Source organism: Rhinolophus sinicus, linkage group LG05, assembly GCF_036562045.2.
Source record: "Rhinolophus sinicus isolate RSC01 linkage group LG05, ASM3656204v1, whole genome shotgun sequence".
In the NCBI taxonomy this organism is placed as follows: domain Eukaryota; kingdom Metazoa; phylum Chordata; class Mammalia; order Chiroptera; family Rhinolophidae; genus Rhinolophus; species Rhinolophus sinicus.
Window position 1 is genome coordinate 68,938,444 of NC_133755.1, and position 23,274 is coordinate 68,961,717.

The window sequence follows — 23,274 nt, forward strand, 5'->3', positions numbered from 1 at the left end:
AAAGTTCTGCATATGTTCAATCTTAGAAGGTAGAACATGATTAATACTAGAAACTTTAGGGAAGCGGTGCTTGGCAGAAATGAAGGCGGAGCTGTGTGGACATAATTGATTTCCTTAAATCCAATAGGCTCAAAATGTCTTGGATCAATGATGTGGGGAGTCTTGTAAAGGAGATTTGGGCGTTAGGTGAGGGATCAGCTGAGATGGAGTCTTGAATCCCATTTAACCCTCAGTCACTGATTCTGTGACTTCGAATTCATGACCTGTGGGCACCTCTGAGTGCAGGTGGCTGGAGCTGGCCAAGGCCCTACATCCTTACTGGGGAGGCATCTTTTTGTCCTTGCCAAATACACATCTAAAGTTGTGTGCTACGCCAAACAAAAAAAGTGGTGAAGGAAGCTGGTAGGGTTCAGATGCCTCGTTAGATAGAACATGCAGTGACTCATGTTGCTATTGAGAATATACAACCAGTAGCCATGGGCACAGTACAAGTTTTGAAATATTACACAGATACTTAAAAAATACTGTCTAGGATATTAAGACATGAAAACAAATTCTAGAGTCAAGGCATGAATAAATTCATTGCTCTTAGGTGGCTTAGATGGGTATCAAGTATGACTCATCTTTTGAGGAAATTACATACTTATAATAAAGAAAACAGAGGAAAGAGTAGACCAGATTCTTTCATCTTAATCCAGAAAACAATATATTTTTGAGACTTTTTTTTCATCAGTCCCATTTGGGATGATCATTTGGAATAACCTGTACAGGATCTGGGAGCTGCTGTGGAAAGTGCCGTTTTTATGTCAGTAGTGTGTGCTGCATTGCATAAAAGTACTTTTTAATATTTTAAATAGTTTACGTTACCATATTCTTGATCTTTTCAGTACACATCTGGATGTCTAGGTTATAAACCTGAACTGTACTTGGTGTTATGTTAGACCTTTGACCCACAAATTATTTTCCACCCCAGAAACATTCAAAAGGAATTAAGAAATTAATTACAACTTCAATCATAGTCAAGAGAAGTCTTTATGGTTCTTCATAGCTGCAATTCGTATATCTTCAAAGAAAGGCTTTAGTGTCTCCGTGGTTGTAATGTCATTCTAGACTAAGAGGAGCTTGTTCAGACACTGAAGACTTTGGGGCCAATACTGTCGATGGCTTTAGACCATTCCATCTTCTTTCCACTTCTATGGATTACCCAACAGCAATAATGATCATTATAGCCAGCTTCTGATATTCCTCTACAGTCAGGGGAAGGTCAGCTATTTTTTGATCCCCACGGGAGAGAGACAGCTCCTCAATCAGTTTCCTAAAATAGCTGGCCATTCTCAGCTGCTGGGCTGGAGTCCCTCCAGGGGTGAGCAGAGGGAATACAATCCACCAGCTGGTTCTGAGTGAGAAGCCACCAAAACACAAGCTAGGAGAGGCTTCTCAAGAAGATTCTGCCTACTCAAAACTGCTCATTCTTTTTGTTGTTGAGAAGCTAGGTGTCTGCCATTTTTTAATTTCTTATTTGAAGGGAAACCAGTGAATTGAAAATGAAACTAAATGTCGCCATCTTCTTTGGAGCTCTCTTTGGTGCTTTGGGGGTTTTACTCTTTTTGGTGGCTTTTGGATCGGATTATTGGCTTCTGGCAACTGAAGTGGGGAAGTGTTCAGGTGAACAGAATGTGCGTTTCTTTTTCAAAGTATTGATATATTTGGTATCCTCTTGAAATCAGAGAATAGTAGTGGAGTGGCTATTACTTCATAGAAGAGATGTGTAGAAAGCTACTGATCATTATTATTGGGACCAAATACATTGCTTCAAAAATTTTAGTGGATGGAATAATTTAATTATGTTCCTTGTGTTGACAGCAAGTTACTTCACTTGTGTTCTGTGCAGATAGAGAATGTCACTTTCCACCATGAAGGATTCTTCTGGAGATGTTGGTTTAATGGGATTGTGGAAGAGAATGATTCCAATATCTGGAAGTTCTGGTACAGTAAGTGCAATTTCACTTTTATCTCCCCCCTGTCTTTAAAAGAAAAAATGAACAGTTTCTTATTTAGTACACATCATTTACAGAGTAGGATTGAATGCTTAGTTGTAGAATCCAACAGGGTGTTTGCAAAGGGCTCATGAAGTGACTCCTTTTCAATAAGTAGAAATAGCTATAGCAATAATTACTTTATCTAATATAAAGTAGAAGTCTGGATATTTATGGTAAAACTGAATTTTTCGCTGTTTCCTTTCTCATATTTTAAATACACTAACCCTAACACAACACATATTATTTATAGTATTTTTTGAGTGTCTGTTTCTGCTACATTGCAAGTAAATGTTTTTATGTTTTTTAAAATCCAGAAATAGAGATGTATTATTTCATTATTCATGGCTTCAAAGTTTAAAAAATTCTTTTTTTTAAAAATAATGAGCATTAATTACCAGCTGTGGCAGATGAAAGCTTGTTCTATTTGGGCTTCAACCAAATTTGTGGGCAATATCAAGAAATGCCTTGCTTTTGATGTTTGCATTCTCTCAGAAACTTTCAAGTTCTTTTTGAAGTAGAAAAGCTTCTTAAAAATATGATGCATTCTTTCAACTATATTCACTATATTGTACTAATCTTTGAAAATCAATTCATTGAAAACAGCTTGCCTTTATCTTATTGTATCGAATGAAGAAAAGAACTATTTAGTATCCTAAGGTTTATTGTGGGTTAAAATTATTAGTCTCCTTATGAAATCTTACTGTGATAAATCAAAGCATGATATTTACACAATAGTCAAGATTGTGGAATATGTAATAAAAATATGAGCTCATGGGAGACTTAAGCAAGCTGATGATAAGTTGGCGTATCTAAAAGGAACAAAGTAACAATGAAATGGCATTTTGAGAAGAATATTTGAAAGACTATCTTATAGTCGTTTTGGGGGGTGGGGGATAAGCATGCAATGTGTCAATAAAAATTATTTAGACTTTGGTAAAGTGGATAAATCAGACTGTGCAAGAGAACGATTTTGCCAAGGATTTAGAGAAAGGCAGAATATTTCACTCCTTAAAATGTCCACAATGAAATTTTCAAGTTTTCAAACAACATGAAAGTTCTTTTCTTGTGGCTTCTTCAAATGCTAAAAATATATTTGAATTGTTAACTTGTATGATCTGTCATTTCCATTTTTCCACCAAACAATAGTATTTAGAAGACATTTTATGTTAATTGGAACTGATCAATGTTGAATCTAATTGTATTAGATTTTCGGAAGAATTATTTTTTGGATACTTACTATGTGCTAGGCATTATGTTAGGAACTGGAGCATATGGTTCTGAAAATAAGAGAAATGTGATGCCTTCAATTTTAAGGTGATATTAAGGGCATTGAATTACCTCATGGGCTAGATGTTTTGGATAAATCCACTTTCCAGGTTCTTTGTGCTTCCCAGTGTGAGTTTTTTAGAAAGTCTACCCCACTCACTCAACAATTTGTTGATCTAACCTGAGGTTTTATTTAGCTTGTGTACCCCCCGGCCATGTATTTTTCTTTTATTGGGAATGAGTCTTCACTCAGCTCCTCAATAACAGATTACCACTGTTTTGGTTTCCTTCCCAGCCAATCAGCCGCCATCCAAGAACTGCACGCATGCTTACCTGTCACCATATCCCTTCATGAGAGGCGAGCACAACTCTACCTCCTATGACTCTGCAGTTAGTAAGTACCACTGTCCTCACAATGCCTCTGAGAGGAACATGTCTTTTCTGACAGATGCCCCCCCCAAAATTGTTGAGGGCAATTAAAAAATAACTTAACATCTATAATTTCAACATTTTTCTCTTATATCAACCTGTTATGTACAAAAGAAGAGGATATCATTTTTAACTCACCACTTAGAATTCTAGCAGAATACAACTTTTGTCTAAGAGTAAAGCCATTATAATTTACTTGCTACTTGTAAAGGTAATTTTGTAAGTGCATTTTCTGATGTGGAAATAGTGATGTTCATTAGGCAGAACTGCTTTTTCAGGGTTTAACTGACCTGCAAACAGTCTGAGAGTTGAAAATATTGTAGTAAACACCTTGCTTTGAAAACATTTTTTTGCAGGTGTTACAAATAAGATTATGCTACAAAAGGACTGAACTTTGTTGTGTGTGATAGCCCATAGAAGGATAGTCAGATGTCATTACCTGGCTTCTCTTGTATTTTCATACTGTTTTTCATAAGTACTGTAGAAAGTACTTAAACTTAGCTTCTATGGAAAGTACATAAGATAGTATAGTACTTATAGCACGTAAGTCTAGTGTTATAGAAAGTACATAAGCTCAATATGTCAGCTTTATTCTCAGCTGGTTTCATGAAGTTTTTAGTAAAGGATGGTTATCCTAATCTTAAAATGTAAGGGGTGGTATAGAATTTGCCAATGCCATAAGCAGAGCCAAAAATATTATCAAAGAGAATACCTAATATATTTAATGCCCTGAATAGCCTTATACTAGGCAGTATTCTCCAGAGACTCAGTAGGAGATATATAGGAGAGAGATATTGAGGGAGTGCTTCCAAGGCATTGGCTTGTGTGGTTGTGGGGGCTAGCAAGTCTGAAATCTGTAGGACAGGCCTGCGGGCTGGAGATTCAGGTAAGAGTTGATATCGCAGTCTTGAATCTGAACCTGGGAACTCTGGTAGAATTTCTGTGTTGCAATTTTGAGGAGAATTCCTTCTTCTTCTTCAGAAAACCGTGGTCTTTGTTCTTAAAGCCTTCAACTGATTGAGTGAGGCCCACCCCCTTTGTGGAGGCTCCTCTGCTTTCCTTGTAGCCGAATGCTTATAAATGAGAATCACATCTACCAGTTACCTTCACAATAGCATCGAAACCAGTGTTTGGCCTAACAACTGGGCACCGTAGTCTAACTAAGTTGACACCTAAAATTAACCGTCACAGAACTTCCATCATTCATCCGTTTTTTTCCATCGTTCTATAGCATATATATTTCCATACATTGTAATTTTCTTTTATATTTGTCAAAGGATGTAGCATTTGCTTATATCACCTCAGTACTATGACATTTAATGGAGCGATGGGAGGTCCCTATAGGAAAAGAGGTGAGCTGATCCGCGGCTGTGCTTGTCTACCTGGGTTGCTTGTTACAGCACAGTCTAAAGGGCTGTGACTGTTGGTCTTGAAAATGTGCGCAATGTGGCTGGTCATTCCCATTAAAAACCGCGTGACTTATCTCATTCACGTTTGTGAAACTCTCACATTGTGTACGATGTGGACCCCGCTCACTGCTAGGAGATGAGATGGTACAAGGTAGAGTGCCATAAACCATTTTATGTTACAAAGAGCTACAAAAAATATCCTTTCTCGAACATTCTTACTTTTATAAAATGAACTAAGAAGTAGTACAGGGTTGGCTTTCTAGAACATTATTAGCTGTTTGCATAAACGTTAGTATTGTTGTTGCTGATATTCATACATTGAGGTCCTGTGATGAGGTAGATATTGTAGGCACCATATATTTTAAAATTCATCCACATATTTGAAAAGTCTGCACCTCAAAGAGATAGTAGAAAACTTGAAAAACAAGGTAACATAATCTGTGCATAATAATTATGGAGATGGATAGTAAATGCATGTCAGAAAAATTATACAGCAATTACACTTAGAATTATTATGTAGCACTGTGGATAATTACTGTGTCATTTTGGGGGGGGTGCTGAGGGGATCTAACGACAAAACCATATTCCGTTTCTTTAAAAATTATCAAACTCCTTTTTGGCACACATATTTTATGGCATTCATTCACTTTAAGCAACTCTATCAACCACTTTAAGTAAAAATTACTGAGATGGGAAGAATTATGTCCTACAACAGAGATAGTATATACATATTCCATTTATCTTCATGGTATTATACAGTGATACCTAATATTATATTCGGGTGATTTTTTTTTTTTTTTTTTTATGTTTTACTTTATCCAAGAGAAGGACATAGATTTCATCAAAAGGATTCTACCTGCCAGAAAGTGTTTCCTAGTCACTGAGGCCACACAGGCTTCACTAGACTCCAGAGCTACTCTTTACCCTCACGTAGCTTCATAGTTTTCAGGCATTATACATTTGCCAATTTATCTTGGGTAAATTTAAAGTATTGTTTGTAAAGCCTGATGTATCCTGCCTGGCAAATTATTGGTAAAATGGTTTGTATTCTCCTCGGTTTTTACAGTCACAGTTGACCAATATTGAAATCAGTGAACATGATACAGTGATATGTGATTTTTCTGGAAAGACTTTTAAATTCCTTGGATGTTACTGATTAAATGATTCTATTTCACAATAAGGAAACTGAGCCAGAGACTCAGAGAAGTCACATGACTCTGTCTTCACACCGCTGATCATTGCCAGAACTGATGCAAAGCTTCAAGTCTCTGTGTTTTGTTTATTAATAATCTTATAAACTGTAGTAAATGAAAAGGCTATTTTAGTGCTTGCAATTAAAACTTTTTAAGTATAAGTCTCTTAGTTGAATCTCAATGAAAAAATAAATTAAACTTATGTTAGCTTTTCCTGCCTTCCTTATCTGATCCTGACCTGTGTATACAGTCAGGTCTAATTCAGTGTTTCCTTTAATTTTTTAAGCTCAAATATATTATCTAAAATCCAGTTATGCTCAAATTAAGTTATTGAGTTGTTGCCCAAGCCTAGGGGGGTGATACAATTCTCAGAATTGTTTTTTGTGGTAGGATTGTATACTTGGAAGTCCATTACATAATTCCATTACCTTTTGATATCTGTCAGTTTTTGATATCTGATAGATTTTCTGGTTTGTTTCATGCTTAAGCTCACAGTCCATTTATTTAGTATCACTTGATAATGATGTGCTGGACATAGATTAATTTGCAAGATAATTCAACCCATGAGTAAACGAATTATTTCTTTTTGATGTCCCCGTAGCCTTTGGCCACACCTCCATCTCAAAATGCTCATTATACTTAACTGTAATTGTTGCTTTACCTCAGTTTCTTCCTTTTTTATTGCAACTCCCTATAGGCACAGAATGTAACCTATTCATAGTTATATCCCCAGAATTTAGAATGGTACCTAGTACTTAGTAGATGCTTAAATATTTGTATAGAATGACAATGCAAACATTGCAGATAGTATTTTCATCAGGTAATTGTTGTAATTTTAGTTTGTCCAAGTGAAAAATTTTCAAAACTAAATCTCATAATTGGCTTTCTTCTTAAGCAGAATATATTGAACATAATTTCACCTTCTCTTGATGTGTTGGAACAAACACATACACAGGCTGGCCACCATGACCTTCGTTGGGTTCCTCAGAATATGTATTTGTCCTCTTGCCGCTGGGCCTTTGTATGTGCCATCCCTCCTCCCCAAAAGTTACTTCTCTCTTTCCAACCTCCTCCTTTCATTTCCCTAACAAAGCAGGTCTATGCCTCCAGCGAGTTCAAACTTCAGATTTCTAAAGAAGCCTCCCTTGCCAGCCCGCTACCCCACTCATACTTGCACTAGACCAGATTCTCCTTTATAAAACCCATGCTTTAATTTGATCATTAATAACATAGATGTTAATTATTTACTTGTGTAATATTTTGTTCATGTATTTCCTTCCCAATTCAACTCCGAGTTCCTACAGTGGTCTTTTATGTTTGGCTCACCAAACATAAAAGGATTGTATCTGCTGAATATGTTTTGTGGAATGACTATTTCTTAGAAGTCTTCATTAGCAGACTGTACCGTGGCACTAATACTAATGTCCTAAGTAATTATTGATATATGTAGGCATGTTTTAAAACTTTACTAAATGGACTTAGATTACTCTTAAAATTTTTTATTCATGCTTTTTGTAGTTTTTATATTATGTATTTTGTAGTTTTTATATTATGTTTTAGGCCTTCACCATTGTTTTCACATGTCAACTGTCCTTTGCTTTTATTTTCAGTGTTTGTTTATTTAGTATTCCATGTAGGTGTTTTTTTTCCTTCACCCTTATAAAATAAATGTGGGGTGAAGTGAGTGATACAAGACTAGAGTCAGGAAAGCAGTGAGGCAAGATATTATTTGTCAGCCACACATTAGGCTGTAAGTAACAGAAAACAGACAGTAGCTGCAAAATAAGGGAGGTTTTTCTCCCATGATAAGAAGTTCAGAGGCAGCTGCCATAATGAGGCTATCGGGAACACAGGCCTTTCCACATTTTCTCCTCAGCAGGTGGACAGTCGCTATCTTGTTCTTCCATCTTCAGAAGAGCAGAAAAGTCCCTAGAATTCTTCAGTTGATTTCCAACAATGCTTTCTTCATCGGAACCGTGTCACATGGTCTCTGTTAGGCTGGGACATGGAGTTGGTGGTTTTCTAGCTTCTGGACTGGAGCAGGAGACGGGAGAAGCGCTGGGAGTGAGTGTTGAGTGGATCAACCTGAAGGATCCTCTTCAGGGGAATAGTGTCAAATCCTGCCCGTGAGTCACTGGGGCTTGGATGAGGGTGGGACAGCGAAGGTGAATAAGGAGTAAGAAATGTAAATGATATTTAATGTGTAAAACTTGATAGCCAAGCGAAAGAAAGCTGGAGGAATCTAGGACGATGAAGAAATTTCCTTTTGAGGAAGGTGCTGTTCTGTTTAAACAATATACAACTAACGGTGATATGGTCACTTCCCTCTAAACCATAAATATTATTTTACAGTATTTCTTTCCAGGCCTTCTTACATGCATATTATACATAGTTTTAATCATTGTAAATGCAAATGTATAATCTCACTTTTCTTTTTTTAAGATAGCACGTTTCTCCATGTTTTTACCTAATGATTTCTTAAATTATAATATGTTAGGTGTTACCTCCACGTTAAAAATAATGATATGCATGTAACATTTTTTATAATTTGCATTAATTGTTTGGATTATATTTCCAGACGTGTGCATGGCCAATCCAAAGCTAGGAATAGGTTGTCTTTGTTGCTGTTATTGTGCCGTAGTACCAACTTGCTCAACAAGTGGTACTGAGCTGAATTATTTCAAGAAAATTTGGTAAGGGGGACAGAAGAAACATGATAACCAAGAGCAGGGGGCATGCTTTGAAGTGCAGGAGGAGGATGTAGGTATATTCAGTTTGGGTTGATGGTGGAACACCAGTTTGAAATAATTCAACAAGTAGCTTTATGTGCAAAATTGACTTTCCTGAAAAACATTCATTAGCACAACAGACAACGATGAATTGCAGAGGTGGTTTTTGATATCAGATGTAATCTTTAAGACAGAAAAAAATCTCAGGAAAGAAGGCAGTAAAATAACAATAACACTTAATGGGAGAAAGAAAGAACAAGAACAGTCCACAGAGAAGAAGAACGGAGCAGGCTGATGTGTTGTCAGAGGGGCTGGGGGAGGGGAGGGCCCTGAGAAGGAGGTGTTGGTCCTCAGTGACACGTGCAGAGTGAATGAGAGTGAAAAAGGAGTAGAAGAAATTGGATATGGTTATCTGATGGACACTTGTCTCGTGAGGGAGACCACCTCAGGGTAGATGTAGATGTCTGATCACTGCACTGTATACCTGAAGCTGGAGCTGAACAATAATGAATGTCAACTACAAGTTTATACACACACACATATATATATATATATATATACACATATATATGCATGTATATACTTACAAGAAGGGGAGTACAGCATTAGGAATAGAGACAGTGGAAATGTAATGACTGTGCGATGTCAGAGGGGTAGTGGATGGGGGGAGGGGGGTTCACACAGTGTGAAGGATATAAATGATAAACGTCTAAGTATTGCTTTGTCTTGTGCACCTGAAACTAATTAAAAAAAAGGAAAAAAATTGGATATGACTCTGATAATGCACAAGTTTTCGTGGCCCCCGATAGCTCCCTCCACACCAAGGGCTTGCTCAGCTGTGGATGCCCATAAAGGCAGCTCTTTCCAGGCACTTCCTTCTAGACCTAACCCACACGTCCTGCTGGTTGGCCTGGCACCTCCAGACCTTCTGCTGTGTGTCCCTCTCCTGCTCACTGCCCATTCCCTTGGATTGCACAGCGGACCTTGCCCTCTTGCCTGGTATTCCATTCCATTTTCCTGCACATTCTGTTGCCTGAGGATCTTCCTGTGAGCCCACCCCCAGCCCAGGCTTCCTCCTTCCCTCCCCTCCCTTCCCCTCCTATCCCCTCCTCTCCTCCCCTCCCCTCCTATCCCCTCCCCTCCCCTCCCCTCCTATCCCCTCCCCTCCCCTCCCCTCCTCCCCTCAAAGGAGAGGTCAGAAAGCACTGATCATAAGGGGTGAAGCAGTAGAATGCTGGGAATGTAAACCTCCCGCTGGGGTATTGAGGGAGTGGGCAGTGAGGAAGTGGAGATCTTTGCAAATAACCAGCCCTTGGAATAGAGACCGCAAGAACACAGCTTTGGAGTGCAGGGCCTTGCAAAATCACCGCATACATACACACGACATCTGCCTTACTATACAAAGCAAAATAAGACAAAATGTAAAAATGAATGCCGTTATGTTTGACAGTGTTAAAAAGCACAGAAATGAGTCAAAAATTAATGTAAAGACCTCAATAATTGAGGAGACATACCAACATATCATAGGTAGCTCCTTTCGTTGGGACGGCCTCCCGCTTCCAGAACAATTACACTGGTGTAGCTGGGTTTTATTTACCAATTATTTTCATGTTCAGATATAGTGAATCTGGACATTGTCTTAAATTTACCAAGTAGTTTCAAATACTTTATTCCACCCAGCTTTAGTTGTGTAGAAGCAAACACACACTGCAAAAATTAATGGAAAACACAATTCAGTCTTCTTTTTTGGGGGAGATGGGGGTCATAAATGTCAAGTACCTAGATATTGAAAAATATCTTATCATCCACTTACTTAATTTCCTACTGTTCGTTCAGACCTTGGGGCTCACATAGCCGTGGCCACAGACACAGTGTGGTATGACAGGTGGCTGCAGTCCCTGACTTGTGGCTGGCTTTTCATCTGTGACCCCAACGTAGGCTCATGGGGTAACTGGCTCAGCTTTCAAACGCTGCCGCTCGTGAGGATATAGTCAGCTTTTCAGACCCAGGGCTGAACAACAAAGCTATAATTAAAATTCACTTTTTAGACAGTGTTATTTTGTATTTTCTACAGTTTGTTCATGGGCATCTAAGGATTGCTTGACAGTTTATGTAACATCCCTCCAATGATGGAGGCGATTGCTCTCTGTAAACGAGACTGTGGTTATTTATAACAGTGTGGCTTGGCTTCCTGTCATGGAGGACAGGCTCCAGCTTCCACAAAGGCTTCTGGTGATGTCTGTGAAAATGTCGGCCACACTCAGAAGCAGAAAGCTCCTCTCACGATAGGGCACTCAGTGCTCTAGCCCAGGGTTTTCAGCCTTGGCACTATTGACACTTGGGGCCAGACAATTCTGGTTGTGGGGCTGCCCTGTGTACTGTACAATGTTAGCAGCACTCCTGGCTTCTACCCACTAGATGCCAGGAGCATCCCTCAGTTGTTACGATCAATAATGTCTCCAAACATTGCCAGATGCCCTGGGGTGGCTGGGCACAAAATCACCTGTGATGAGAACCTCTGGGACTTTCTAGACATTTATTCCCAGCGCTTCTGACCCAGGGCCCAAGCTCTTCTTTGGAATTATTTTGCCTGTGCTCTGTGCCCAGCTCCAATTCTGGGCCCCAAAGCCCATAAGTAATGGTTAGTTTCCTTCTGCCTTCTTTCACGCAGAGTATTCAAACCAAAAGGAAGCAAAGGAGCTGGTCTAGGCCTCTCTTATCTTTAAATATTTTGTCACTTCTGATCCAAGCTTTGGATCTTTTCTTAGAAAATAATATTAACTAGAGCCAATGACAAAAATTGCTGAATTCCTATTGTATGTTGGACACTGCTTTGGGTGTTTCAGAATCAGCCTTAAATCCTCACCCTCAGGGAGCTTTCATTGTAGTGAGGAGGCAGAAAGTAAACAAAATGGGTCAGTCAAATACTTGGAGAGAAATAAAAGGGGATGGAGTGTGTTTGGGGGGATCTCAATACTAAATAGGGTGACCTAGGAGGCCTCATAGAGAAGGTGACGTGTTTTGAATTGGTCAGCCCTGGGTTGAATGGGGCTCTACCACCCAGCCAAGCTGTCCCCCGATCCCTCTTTTGGGGACTAGAGGGATGCTATACAGAGTGGTCATCACAGGAACTGGCCCCTGGTAAGGGTCCCAGGGGTTTACAAGCTGGGCTTTCCGTCAAGGTGTCTGTTTTCACTACCTGAAGCCACCTCTTCCTGGCTGTGGCTTCCTGAATCTCCATGGAATTCACTGCACTCATTTGCAAAAGGCAGATCCACGTACTATCAACCCCACGCAGTTGGTCACGTGAAAAGAGATGATAATACAAAGGCTTAGCAGAGTGGTTGCCATGTAGTTGGTATTCAATAAATGTCAGCTATTTTTATGGCACTATACCAATTTAGAGCACTGAAAATAAGTCGTCATCAGGGTACATGAATTCATCCCAGCTTCTCCCAGCTTCTTCAGCAGGAAGTGAAATGCTTCCTGCTCTCTGCAGTGTGTGTGTGTGTGTGTGTGTGTGTGTGTGTGCAGTAGCATCAAGCATTTTGCAGAGTTTCTAGCAAAAAGTAAGGGCTTCGTAAATGTTCATTGTTGTCACAATCACCGTCATCTAGTACAAGGTAGTTAACACTACCATCTGTACTGGCCAAGATTTACCACTGTTTATTGTAATAGTGATTAAAATTTACTCAACAAATGTTGAGTACAAGCTATGTACCAGACACTGTTCTCTGTTCTGGGGAATAGCAGTGAACAAAACAGATGGACATCTTTGCCCTCTTGGGGCTGACATTCTAGTGAGGGGAGACAGACAAAGCATTTGGAAAAACACGAAACATTATAGCGTTCTCATCAGCCTCACCTCTGCCACCTTCCAGAGACTACGGGGTGTGGCCGGCACAGGTGTGGGTGCTGAGCACTCTATAATGTGGTCAGAGGAAGGCGCGCCTCTGAGAAAGTGACATTTGAGTTGAGACCTGTAGAAAGTGAGGGAGTGAGACATGTGATATCTGAAAGAAGCATGTTCCAGATAGAGGGAACATCATATGCAAAGACCCAGAGGCCCAGACCTACCTGATGTGTGCAAAGGATAGAAAAGACATCTGCACAGCAGAAGAGTGAGTGATGGAGAGAGAGAGGGTGCCAGGAGAGGTGAGGGTTCGTGTAAGGACCTTGACTCATACTCTGAGTGAGATGAGACGGGTCTAGTGGAGGGTTTTTACCTGGTTTATATTATGAAAGAATCTCTCCAGTTGTTGCATTGTTAACAAACTATAGAAAGGCAAGGGTGGAATCTGGGAATCCAGATAGGAGTTGTGCTATATTCCAGCTGACTAAGACAAGGGTATTACGAGGTAAAAATTTGTGATTCTGGCATGGTCTTTTTAAAATTATTTGACAGCCAGTAAAGAAGTCTATCAAATGGACAACACCTGTAACACAACAAAGCAAAGAAAAGTCTTATGTTCAGGTTGCTATATACTTGAAAATATCAGTCCTGGATTGCATTTTTTCCTCCTTAATTTTTAAATACTATTTTATTATAGAAAATTTCAAACACAGACATGGAGAAAAGAGGATAATAAATCCATATATTGCCATCACCCAGCTTCAATAATTATCAACATATTTTCTAATTGAATTTTATTACTGTTAGTTTTGAGAGTTCTTTAGATATTCTAGCTATGAGTCATTTACTAGATATGTGGTTTCCAAATATTTTTTTCCTAATCTGTAGCTTGTCTTTTCATCACCTTAAGGTCTTTCATATAGTAAAAGTTGTGAATTTGGATGAAGTTCCATTTACGGAGGTTTTCTTTTATGGCTTGTACTTTTGGTGTCATATCTGAGAATTGTTTCACAACCCTCAGGCTCTGAAGATTTTCTCTTTTCTTCCAAAAGTTGTCTTTTTAAAATCTTTTCATTATTATTATTATCAGGTGCATAAAACAATGTAATAGTTAGACATTTACAACCCTCACAAAGTGATAACCCCCTTCCCCAATCTACTACCCCTCTGACATCATATATGGCTGTTACAATTCCACTGACTCTATTCCCTATGCTGTGCTCCACATCTTGTGACTATATATATATATGTATGTATGTGTATATACATATATATATATATATATATATATATATATATATATATATATATAGTTATAGTTGACATTCATTATTATTCAGCTTCAGCTTCAGGTGTACAGTGCAGTGGTCAGGCATCTACACTGTCCCTGAAATGGTCTCCCTAATAAGACAGTGTTCATATGACACCCTTCAAAATCTTTACAGCCTTATTGATTATATTCCCCAAACTGTCTTTCATATCCCCATGGCAATATTGTGGTTATCACTTTATGCTGTCTAATCCCCTCACCTTCTCCCTCATCCCCACCCCCCTCCCACCTAGCAACCCTCAGTTTTTTCTCTATATCTCTGAGACTGTTTCTGATTAGTTTCTTCATTTATTCTATGTTTTATATTCCACATATAAGGGAGCTCATATGGTATTTATCTTTCTCCGTTTGACTTATTTCACTTAGCATAATGTTCTCTAGGTCCATCCATATGGTTGCAAATAGTAAGATTTCATTCTTCTATATGGCCAAGTGTCTTCCACAAGTTTCATAGTTTTATGTTTTACATTTAAATCTATGATCCATTTTGAGTTTCTTTTTATGTAAGGTGTAAGATTTATTATTTTTCAAATGAATGTCCCATTGCTCTAGCACTATTTGTTGAAGAAACAGTCTTTCCTCCATCGAATTGCTTTTGCACCTATGTCAAAATGTAATTGGTCAGTCTTGTGTGGGACTATTTCTGGGTTTTATATTCTGTTCCATTGACCTATGTGTCTATCTCTCTGCCAATGCCACACCATCTTGATTACTTAACTGTACGTCTTGAAGTTGGGTTGAATGATTCCTCCCACTAGGTTCTTATTTTTCAAAATTATTTCAGCTTTTCTAGGTCCTTTGCCTTTCAATGTAAATTTCAGAATAGTCTTCTCTATATCTATAAAAAGATTTCTTGGGTGATAGAATTAACCTGTATATCAATTTGGGTTAAGTAATATCTATATTATGTTGAGTCTTCCAATCTGTGAATGTAATGTATCTTTCCATTTATTTAGATCTTCTTTCATTTCTTCCATCAACATTGCGTAGTTTTCAGCATACAAGGCGTGAATGTGCTTCGTTAGATTATTTCAGTTTTTCTTTTGCAATTGTAATGGGTATTGTATTTTTAATTGTCATTCCCATGTGTTTATTAATAGTAGAAATATAACTTATTTAAAAATGTCTATCTTGTATTCTGAGGCCTTGCTGAATTCACTTAGTAGTTCTAGGAGGGTTTTTTTGTGTGTGTGGATTTCTTGGGAATTTTTACATAGACAGTCAAGTCATTGGCATACAGGGTCAGTTTTATTTCTTCCTTGCTTATTTATATACCTTTGGTTCCTTTTCTTGCCTTATTGCGCTGGCTATTGCTGCCAGTACCATGTTGAATAGCACCAGTGAGAGCAGACATCCTTGCTTTGTTCCTAGTCTTAAGGAGAAACCATTCAGTCCTTTTTCATTAAGTATGATGTTTACTGTAGGTTTTTTGCAGATGTTCTTTATGAAGTTGAGGATGTTTTCCCCTATTCCTAGTTTCCTGAGAGTTTTTGAATTTTGTTAAATGTTTTGTTCTGCATCACTTGATATGATCACAAGATTATTCATCTTTAGCATATTAATATTGTATATTCAGTTTATTGATTTTTAAAATATTGTGCCAGTGTTTTATTACAGGAATGCATCCCACATGGTCATGATGTATGATTCGTTTTATATATTTTTAAATTCGATTTGTTAAGATTTTGTGAAGGATTTTTGCAGCTGTATTCATGAGAGATACCGGTCTGTAGTTTTCTGTCTGTTTTTTTTTTTTTTTTTAATACTGTCTTTGTATAGATTTAGTATCAAGGTAATACTGGTTTCACAGAGTGAATTGGAAAGTGTCCTCTCTTCTATTTTCAGGAAGAGGTTGTGGAGAACAGATGTTCATTCTTCTTTAAATGTAAAGGTTCGATTGAATTCACCAAGGAAACCACCTGGGCCAGGAAATTTGACTTTCAGGGAGTTTAAAATTATAAATTTAATTTCCTCGATAGTTATCGGGCTATTTAAATTATTTATGTAATATTATATGAGTTGTGATAGTTTCTGTTTTTCTAGGAAGTGATCCATTTAATCTAAGTTGTCAAATATGTAAGTATTTTGAGGGGATTAATGGCAATGTGTCTTTTACTGTAATAAATTTTTTTTTATTTAAACATTCACCATATTGTTTGATCACACCTCATATATCTATAGAATTGTTCATAATATTCCCTTATCCTTTTTATGTATGCAGTATCTGTAATGATATCCCCTGTTTTATTCCTGATATTGGTATTCGTGTCTTATGTTTTCTATGTCAGTATTGTTAGTGGATTGTTCATTTTATTGAACTTTTCAAAGATCCCACTTTTTATTGATTTTTTTTCTATTAGTTTTCTGTTTTGAATTTCATTGATTTCTTTTTTTATCTTTAGTATTTCTTTTCTGCTTGCTTTAGGTTTGCCTTGCTCTTCTTTTTACAGTTTGTTGAGATAAAAGATTAGATCATTGATCTTTTTTTTATATTATGTTTGCTCAGCACTGCTTCAGCTGTTTTCCACATTTTTGATATGTTTTATTTTTATTTTCATGAAATTAAATGTTTTTTTTTTAACATTTGAGTCTTGAGTCTTCTTCTTTGAGTCAGATAATTTAGAAGTGTGTTGTTTAGTTTCCAAGAGTTCAGATATTTTCCTTTAATCTTTCTCTTATTAATTCTTAGTTTGATTCCATTGTGATCAAACACCATACTCTGAATGATTTAAATTATTTTAAATTTAATGAGATTTGTTTTGTGGGCCAGGATATGGTCTATTTTGCTGTATGGTCTATTTGGCTGGTTGTACCACAGTTTATTTAGCCATTCACCTAATGACGAACAACTCAACTGCTTCCAACTTTTCGCAGTTATTAATAAAACGGCCATTAACACCTGTGTGCAGGTTTTTGTGTAGACACAAGTTTTCAACTCCTTTGGGTGCATACCAAGGAGAGTGATAGTGGGATCCTATAGCAAGAGTATTTTTAGGTTTATAAAAACTGCTAAACTGTCTTCCACAGTGGCTGAACCATTTTGCATTCCCACCAGCAATAAGAGTTGCTATTGTTCTAATCCTCTCTAGCATTCGGTGTTGTCCATGTTCTGGATTTTGGCCATTTTGACAGTTTATCTTGTTGCTTTAATTTTCATATCCCTGATAACACGTCATGTGCAGCATATTTTTAAATGCTTATCTGTCATCTTTGTATCTTCTTTGGTGAGGTGTGTGTTAAGTAATGTCTTGGCCCATTTATTAATTGGGGTATTTGTTTTCTTATTGAGTTTTAAGAGTTCTTTGCACATTTTGAATCACAGTCCTTTATCAGATTTGTCTTCTGAAAATTTTTTCTCTCAGTCTGTGGCTTGTCTTCTCATTCTCTTAATATTGTCTTTTATGGAGAATTTTAATAATGTCCAGTTTATCAATTATTTCTTTCATGGATTGTTTCTTCAGTGCTGTATGTAAAAAGTCATCAATCTAGGTTTTTTCTTGTATTATCTTCTAAGAGTTTTTAGTTTTTTGTTTTACTTTTAGGTCTATAATTTATCTTGAGCTAATTTTTGTAAAGGGTATAAGGTCTGTATATAGATTCAGTTTAATTGCATGCAGATACCCACTTGTTCCAGCAACATTTTCTTTGTTCCCTTTTATTGTCTTTGCTCTTTTATCAAAGATCAGTTGACTATATTTATATACATCTATTTCTGGGCTCCTTATTATGTTCCATTGATCTATATATGTCCATTATTTTGCCAATACAACCCTGTCTTGGTTACCGTAGCTTTATAGTAAGTCTTGAAGTCAGGTAGTTTCAGTCTTCCAACTCTGTTCTTCTCCTTCAATATGGGGTGGCTATTCTGGGTCTTTTGCCTCTCCATATAAATTTTAGAATCAGCTTGTTGATATCCACAAAATAACTTGCTCAGATTTTGATTGGGATTGCATTGAATCTATAGATCAAGTTAGGAAGAAGTGACATCTTGACAATATTGAGTCTTCCTACCCATGAACACAGAACATGTCTTCATTTATTTACTTCTCCTATGATTTGTTCATCAACGTTTTGTATTTTTTCTCATATAGATCTTACATATATTTTGCTAGATTTATACCTAAGTATTTCATTTTTGGGGTACTAATATAAGTGGTATTTTGTTTTTAATTTCAGATTCCACTTGTTCATTGCTGGTGTATAGGAACTCAATTGACTTTTATTTATTAATCTTTTATCCTACAACCTTGCTATTATTAATTCCCTGAGTTTTTATTTTTTTATTTGTTGTTGTTGTTGTTGTTTTTTTGGGGGGAGATTCAGATTTTCTGCATAGATGATCATGTTATCAATAAACAAAACAGTTTGAATTCTTCCTTCCCAAACTGTATATCTTTTGTTTCCTTTTCTTGCCTAATTGCATTAGCAAGGACTTCCAGAGTGATTTTGAAAAAGAATTGTGATGAGGGCATTCTTGCCTTGTTCCTGATCTTAATGGAAAAAGCTTTGAATTTCTCACTATTAAGTACAATATTAGCTGTAGGGTTTTTGTGCATATGCATTTTTCAATTTAAGAAATTTTCCCTCTATTCCTAGTTTTTGGAGGGTTTTTTTTAATCATTTATTTTGTCAAATGCTCTTCCTACATCTATTGGTATGATTATGTCATTTTTTTGGTCTGTTTTTTAGCCTGTTGATGTGATGGTAACAATTATTGATTTTTGTATGCTGAACCAGCTTTGCGTACCTAGGATAAATCCTACTTGATCATGATGTGTAATTCTTTTTACATTATTGGATTTGATTAGCTAATATTTTCTTGATGATTTTTGCATCTGTGTTCATAACAGATACTGGTTTGTAGTTTTCTTGTGATGTTCAATTTGATATTAGGATAATACTGGCCTCATACAATGAGTTAGGAAGTATTACCTCTGCTTCTATCCTCTGGGATATTATAGAGAACGGGTATAATTTTTTTCTGTAAATGTTTGGTAGAATTCACTAGTGAACCCATCAGACCTGGTGCTTTCTGTTTAGTAGAGTTGTTAATTATAGATTTGATTTCTTTAATAGATGTAGGCATATTTAGATTGTCTAATTTTTCTTGTTTGAGTTTTGGCAGATTATGTCTTTCAAGGAGTTATTCTATTTTATCTATATTATCAAATTTGTGGGCACCAAGTATTCCATAGTGTTCCTTTATTATCCTTCTAATGTCCATGGAGCTTGTGGTGATGTCCCTTCTTTCATTTGTGACATTAGTAATTTGGGTCCTCTCTCCTTTTTTTTTTTTAAATTTTTTTCTCTGATAGCCTAGCTAGAGGCTTATAAATGTTATTGATTAATTTCAAAGAACCATTTTTGGTTTTGTTGATTTTCTCAATTAAGTTTCTGTTTTCAAATTCAATAATTTTTGCTCTAATATTGTTTCTTTAATGTTTGCTCTAATAATTTTTTAATATTATTTCTAATAATTTTTGCTCTAATTAATATTATTTCTGCTCCCTTTGGATTTAATTTGCTCTACTGTTTTAGTTTCTTAAGATAGAAACTTAGGTTATTGATATTAGATCTTTCTTCTTTTCTAATATATGCATTGCTGTAAAATTTCCTCTAAACACTGCTTTCCCTGCATTTCACACATTTGGATACTTTTTTTTCATTTTAACTTAGTTGAAAATATTTTTAAATTTATCTTGAGATTTCTTCTATGACCTATGTGTTATGTAGAAGCATGTTTTTTTTAATATCTACATATTTTGGGATTTTTCCAGTTATCTTTCTGTTATTGATTTTTAGTTTAACTCTATTGTGGTCTGAGAACAGACTTTGATCTCTAATCTTTTAAATTTGTGAAGGTGTGCTTTATGGCATAGAATGTGGTCAATCTTAGTGAATGTTCCATGTGAGCTTGAGAAAAATGTGTATTCTGCTGTTTTAGGGTGAAGTGGTGTATAGATGTCAGTTATATCCAGTTGATTGATGGTATTGCTGAGTCCTTCCTGATTTTCTGCCTGCTGGATCTGTCCATTTCTGATAGAGAGGTGTTGAAGTCTCCAACTATGACAGTAGATTCATTCTTTCCTCCTTTCAGTTTTATCAGTTTTTAGCTCATGTAGTTTGACACTCTGTTATTAGGCACATATACATTAGGCAAATCTGCCATTTAATTCATGTATTTATGCCATTTATATTTAATGTTTTTATTGATATGTTAGGTCTTAACTCTGCCATTTGAATTTTCATTTTATCTTTGTTCTGTTTTTTATTCTCTGTTTTTTTTATTCCTGCGTTACTATAAGTTACTTGATATTTTTTAGCATTCCATTCGATTTTGATTTATCTGTAGTGTTCCTGAGTATGTCTCCTTTCTCCACTCCATTCCAGTGTTCAGACCATCCACTGAGTTTTTAGTTTTGGGTATTACATTTTTCTAATTTCTAAAAAAAAAAAATTGGTTCTTCTTTATCTCTTCTATTTCTTTGCAAGATTTTTTTTCCTTCAATTTGGTTTAAACATGTTCATATTTCTCTTTGAGGCATTTTTATCATGACTCATCTAAAATCCTTGTTAGAGAATAACATCTCTACTCTGTCTGTTGGCATGTATTGAGTGATCTTTTTCACTGAAATTTTTCACTGAGATTTTCCTGGTTCTTGGTATGACTAGTTACTTTTTAAATTAAAACCCGGAATTTGGAGGTATTATGTTAGAAAACTCTGGATCTTCTGGTCTTTGTTTGTTTGTTGCTACTGCTCCTACAGGAGAAAGGGTAGACATTGCATTGATGAAAACCAGGTGAAAGTGGCATTCCAGGTTCCCCACGTAGTCTGTGTTGACATGAGGAGGAGCGTCCTTGGTATTTCTGGGCAGTAATGAGAGTTTTGGCTTCTCACTCTGCTTATACTGGTACCATCCTGGCGAGGAGGTACAGGATTGGGTCATGACAGCTTCTGCCACAGCTTCTACTGACTCAGTCATGTTTTCCTTACCACTGGGTGGTGATGAAAGTCGTGACTCTCCTCTTGGTTTTCTTGGATACCACCCTCTGGGGGAGGGATGTCTCATTTCCATCTTGTAGGAGTGGTTGTCCAGTGTCGCGACATGGTCTCCCCTGTCACTTTGGTGGCTTTATTACCCCTACAGACATGAAAGTCCTGACTCCCTATTCAACCTTCTTTAACACATCCTCAGCAGGTAAGCATGGGGGGTTGGGGCACCTTGTTACAGCCTGTCCAGTGACAAAGTCCAGGCTACCCTCTTGGTGTTTACTGATCCAAGTGGGGTTGGGGGCCAACGTTGTAGTCTGTGATGTTTGACTGGTGTCGAGTGCTTGTTTTCTAAATGTTTCCTGTCTTACTAGGCCGTCTTTACCTGGTCCTTTGGATAAATAGTTTTTGTTGCGGCTTTTATTGTCTGTGATTATTGACATTTCTTGGTAGCTGGCTTTTCCATCTCCACAGACACCATGGGATGGGGGCTGAATATTACAACCTGGTGGTGATGAAAGTCTCACCTCCCTCCTTCTCTGATACGACCACGGCAGGGGGCTAGAGTGTTTCTTATAGTCTGGTGGGGGTGGAATCTAGACTCTTCACTCAGACTTGCTGAAGTTTTCTTCTGTGGTGTTTGACAGCAGTAGAGCCATTGTTATCTCAACATTTTCTGTCTTGATATGCTGCCCCTTTCCTGGTACTTTGTGTGGATGACCAAGTTTTTGTTGTCTGTGTTTGTTGCGGTTTCCTGGTCATTGACTCCTCTAGCTTCAAGTCTGAGATGAATGTGGTCACAATAAAACCTAGGTAACTAACCACTGTGTCATTCGTTTGACTCCAAGTTCCGTCATTGGTTTGCCTCTTCTCTTTATCTTTCTGAATCTTCTTCTGTTTGTCTCATAGATAATCTCCAGAGATTTTAGTTGTGATTAAAAGATGCAATAGGGAAAACTCCGTCTGCTTCATCTTCCTGGAAGCAGAAGTTCACTGTATCTGGTTATATTCTGAAGGAAGAGTTGACCAGATTTGCTAATGAATTGGGTATGGAGTATGAGGGGAAGAGAAGAGTCTGTGATGACCCTTTTTTGTCCTTACCAACTGGAGGGGTGAAGTTGCTAATTGGGGAAGGCTCAAGTAGAGCTTATTTTTAAGAGGAAGTGTTGGTCAGTTTGGGACATGTGAGGTTGAGGATGCCTCATCGAGATGGTGCAGAGACTTTTGGGTCACAGAATCAAGTTAAAGGTGGAGGTCTGGACAGGAACTGTACATCTGGGAATCACTGCATGGAGGTATATTTAAAGCCATGAGGGCAAGATGAGACCATTTGGCGAGTGAGTATAGAGAGAAAGGACGGCAGTTTGAGGCCTGAGCCCTGGATGCTCCTGGGATAAGAGGTTGGGGAGAAGAGGAAGGACCTACAAAGGAGACTGAGGATGGGCAGCCAGGGAAGCAGGAAGAGAACCAGAGAAGGGAGTGATAGGCTCAGTCAAATACTGTGAAAAAGTAGAATACAGCATAGACTGACATCTGAACCTTGGATTTTAGAGGCTGTCCACAGCAATTTGACGTCATGTTGGCAGCCTGGGTTTCTTTCTTCTCAGGCTCACTACCACCTTGTCCCCTTTAACAGATCACATTTTGTGTAATCTCATTTTTTTCTTCCATCTGTAAATGATAATATCTGATTGATGAACATAACGACTGCTTGATAAATCCAGTGATGGAATGAGGAATTACATCCAGTGTTTATCAATAATTGAAGTGATAAATTGCTTAGAGGCACCGTCACAATTTCTTCAAAGCTATTAATTTATATCCTTATTTCTTATTTCTGCTTATTGAAACCTAATCGATTGGCGAGTATATGACAAAAGAAACATTTTACTTGTTATATAAAAATCACTACTATCACAAAATGGCTGACTTCATTTCTTATTGCGAAGTAAATGGGTTGATGTGGGGCTCCTGTTATGTGCATCACTTTGCTGGCCCACCTACTTTAGCTCATATTTACTTCCCCCTTGTATC

The 23,274-nt window shown here is 37.3% G+C and overlaps 1 protein-coding gene across 1 annotated transcript in view; it reads left to right on the plus strand.

The window, feature by feature from the left end:
* Positions 1 to 1,377: 1,377 nt before the first annotated feature.
* Positions 1,378 to 23,274, plus strand: part of TMEM182 (transmembrane protein 182) — a 54,764-nt gene continuing 32,867 nt past the window's right edge. The window contains exons 1-3 of the mRNA XM_019753802.2: positions 1,378 to 1,676; positions 1,892 to 1,991; positions 3,601 to 3,699. Coding sequence (XP_019609361.1) covers positions 1,545 to 1,676; positions 1,892 to 1,991; positions 3,601 to 3,699 — 331 coding nt within the window. The 5' untranslated portion in view covers positions 1,378 to 1,544. The remainder of the gene's footprint in view (positions 1,677 to 1,891; positions 1,992 to 3,600; positions 3,700 to 23,274) is intronic.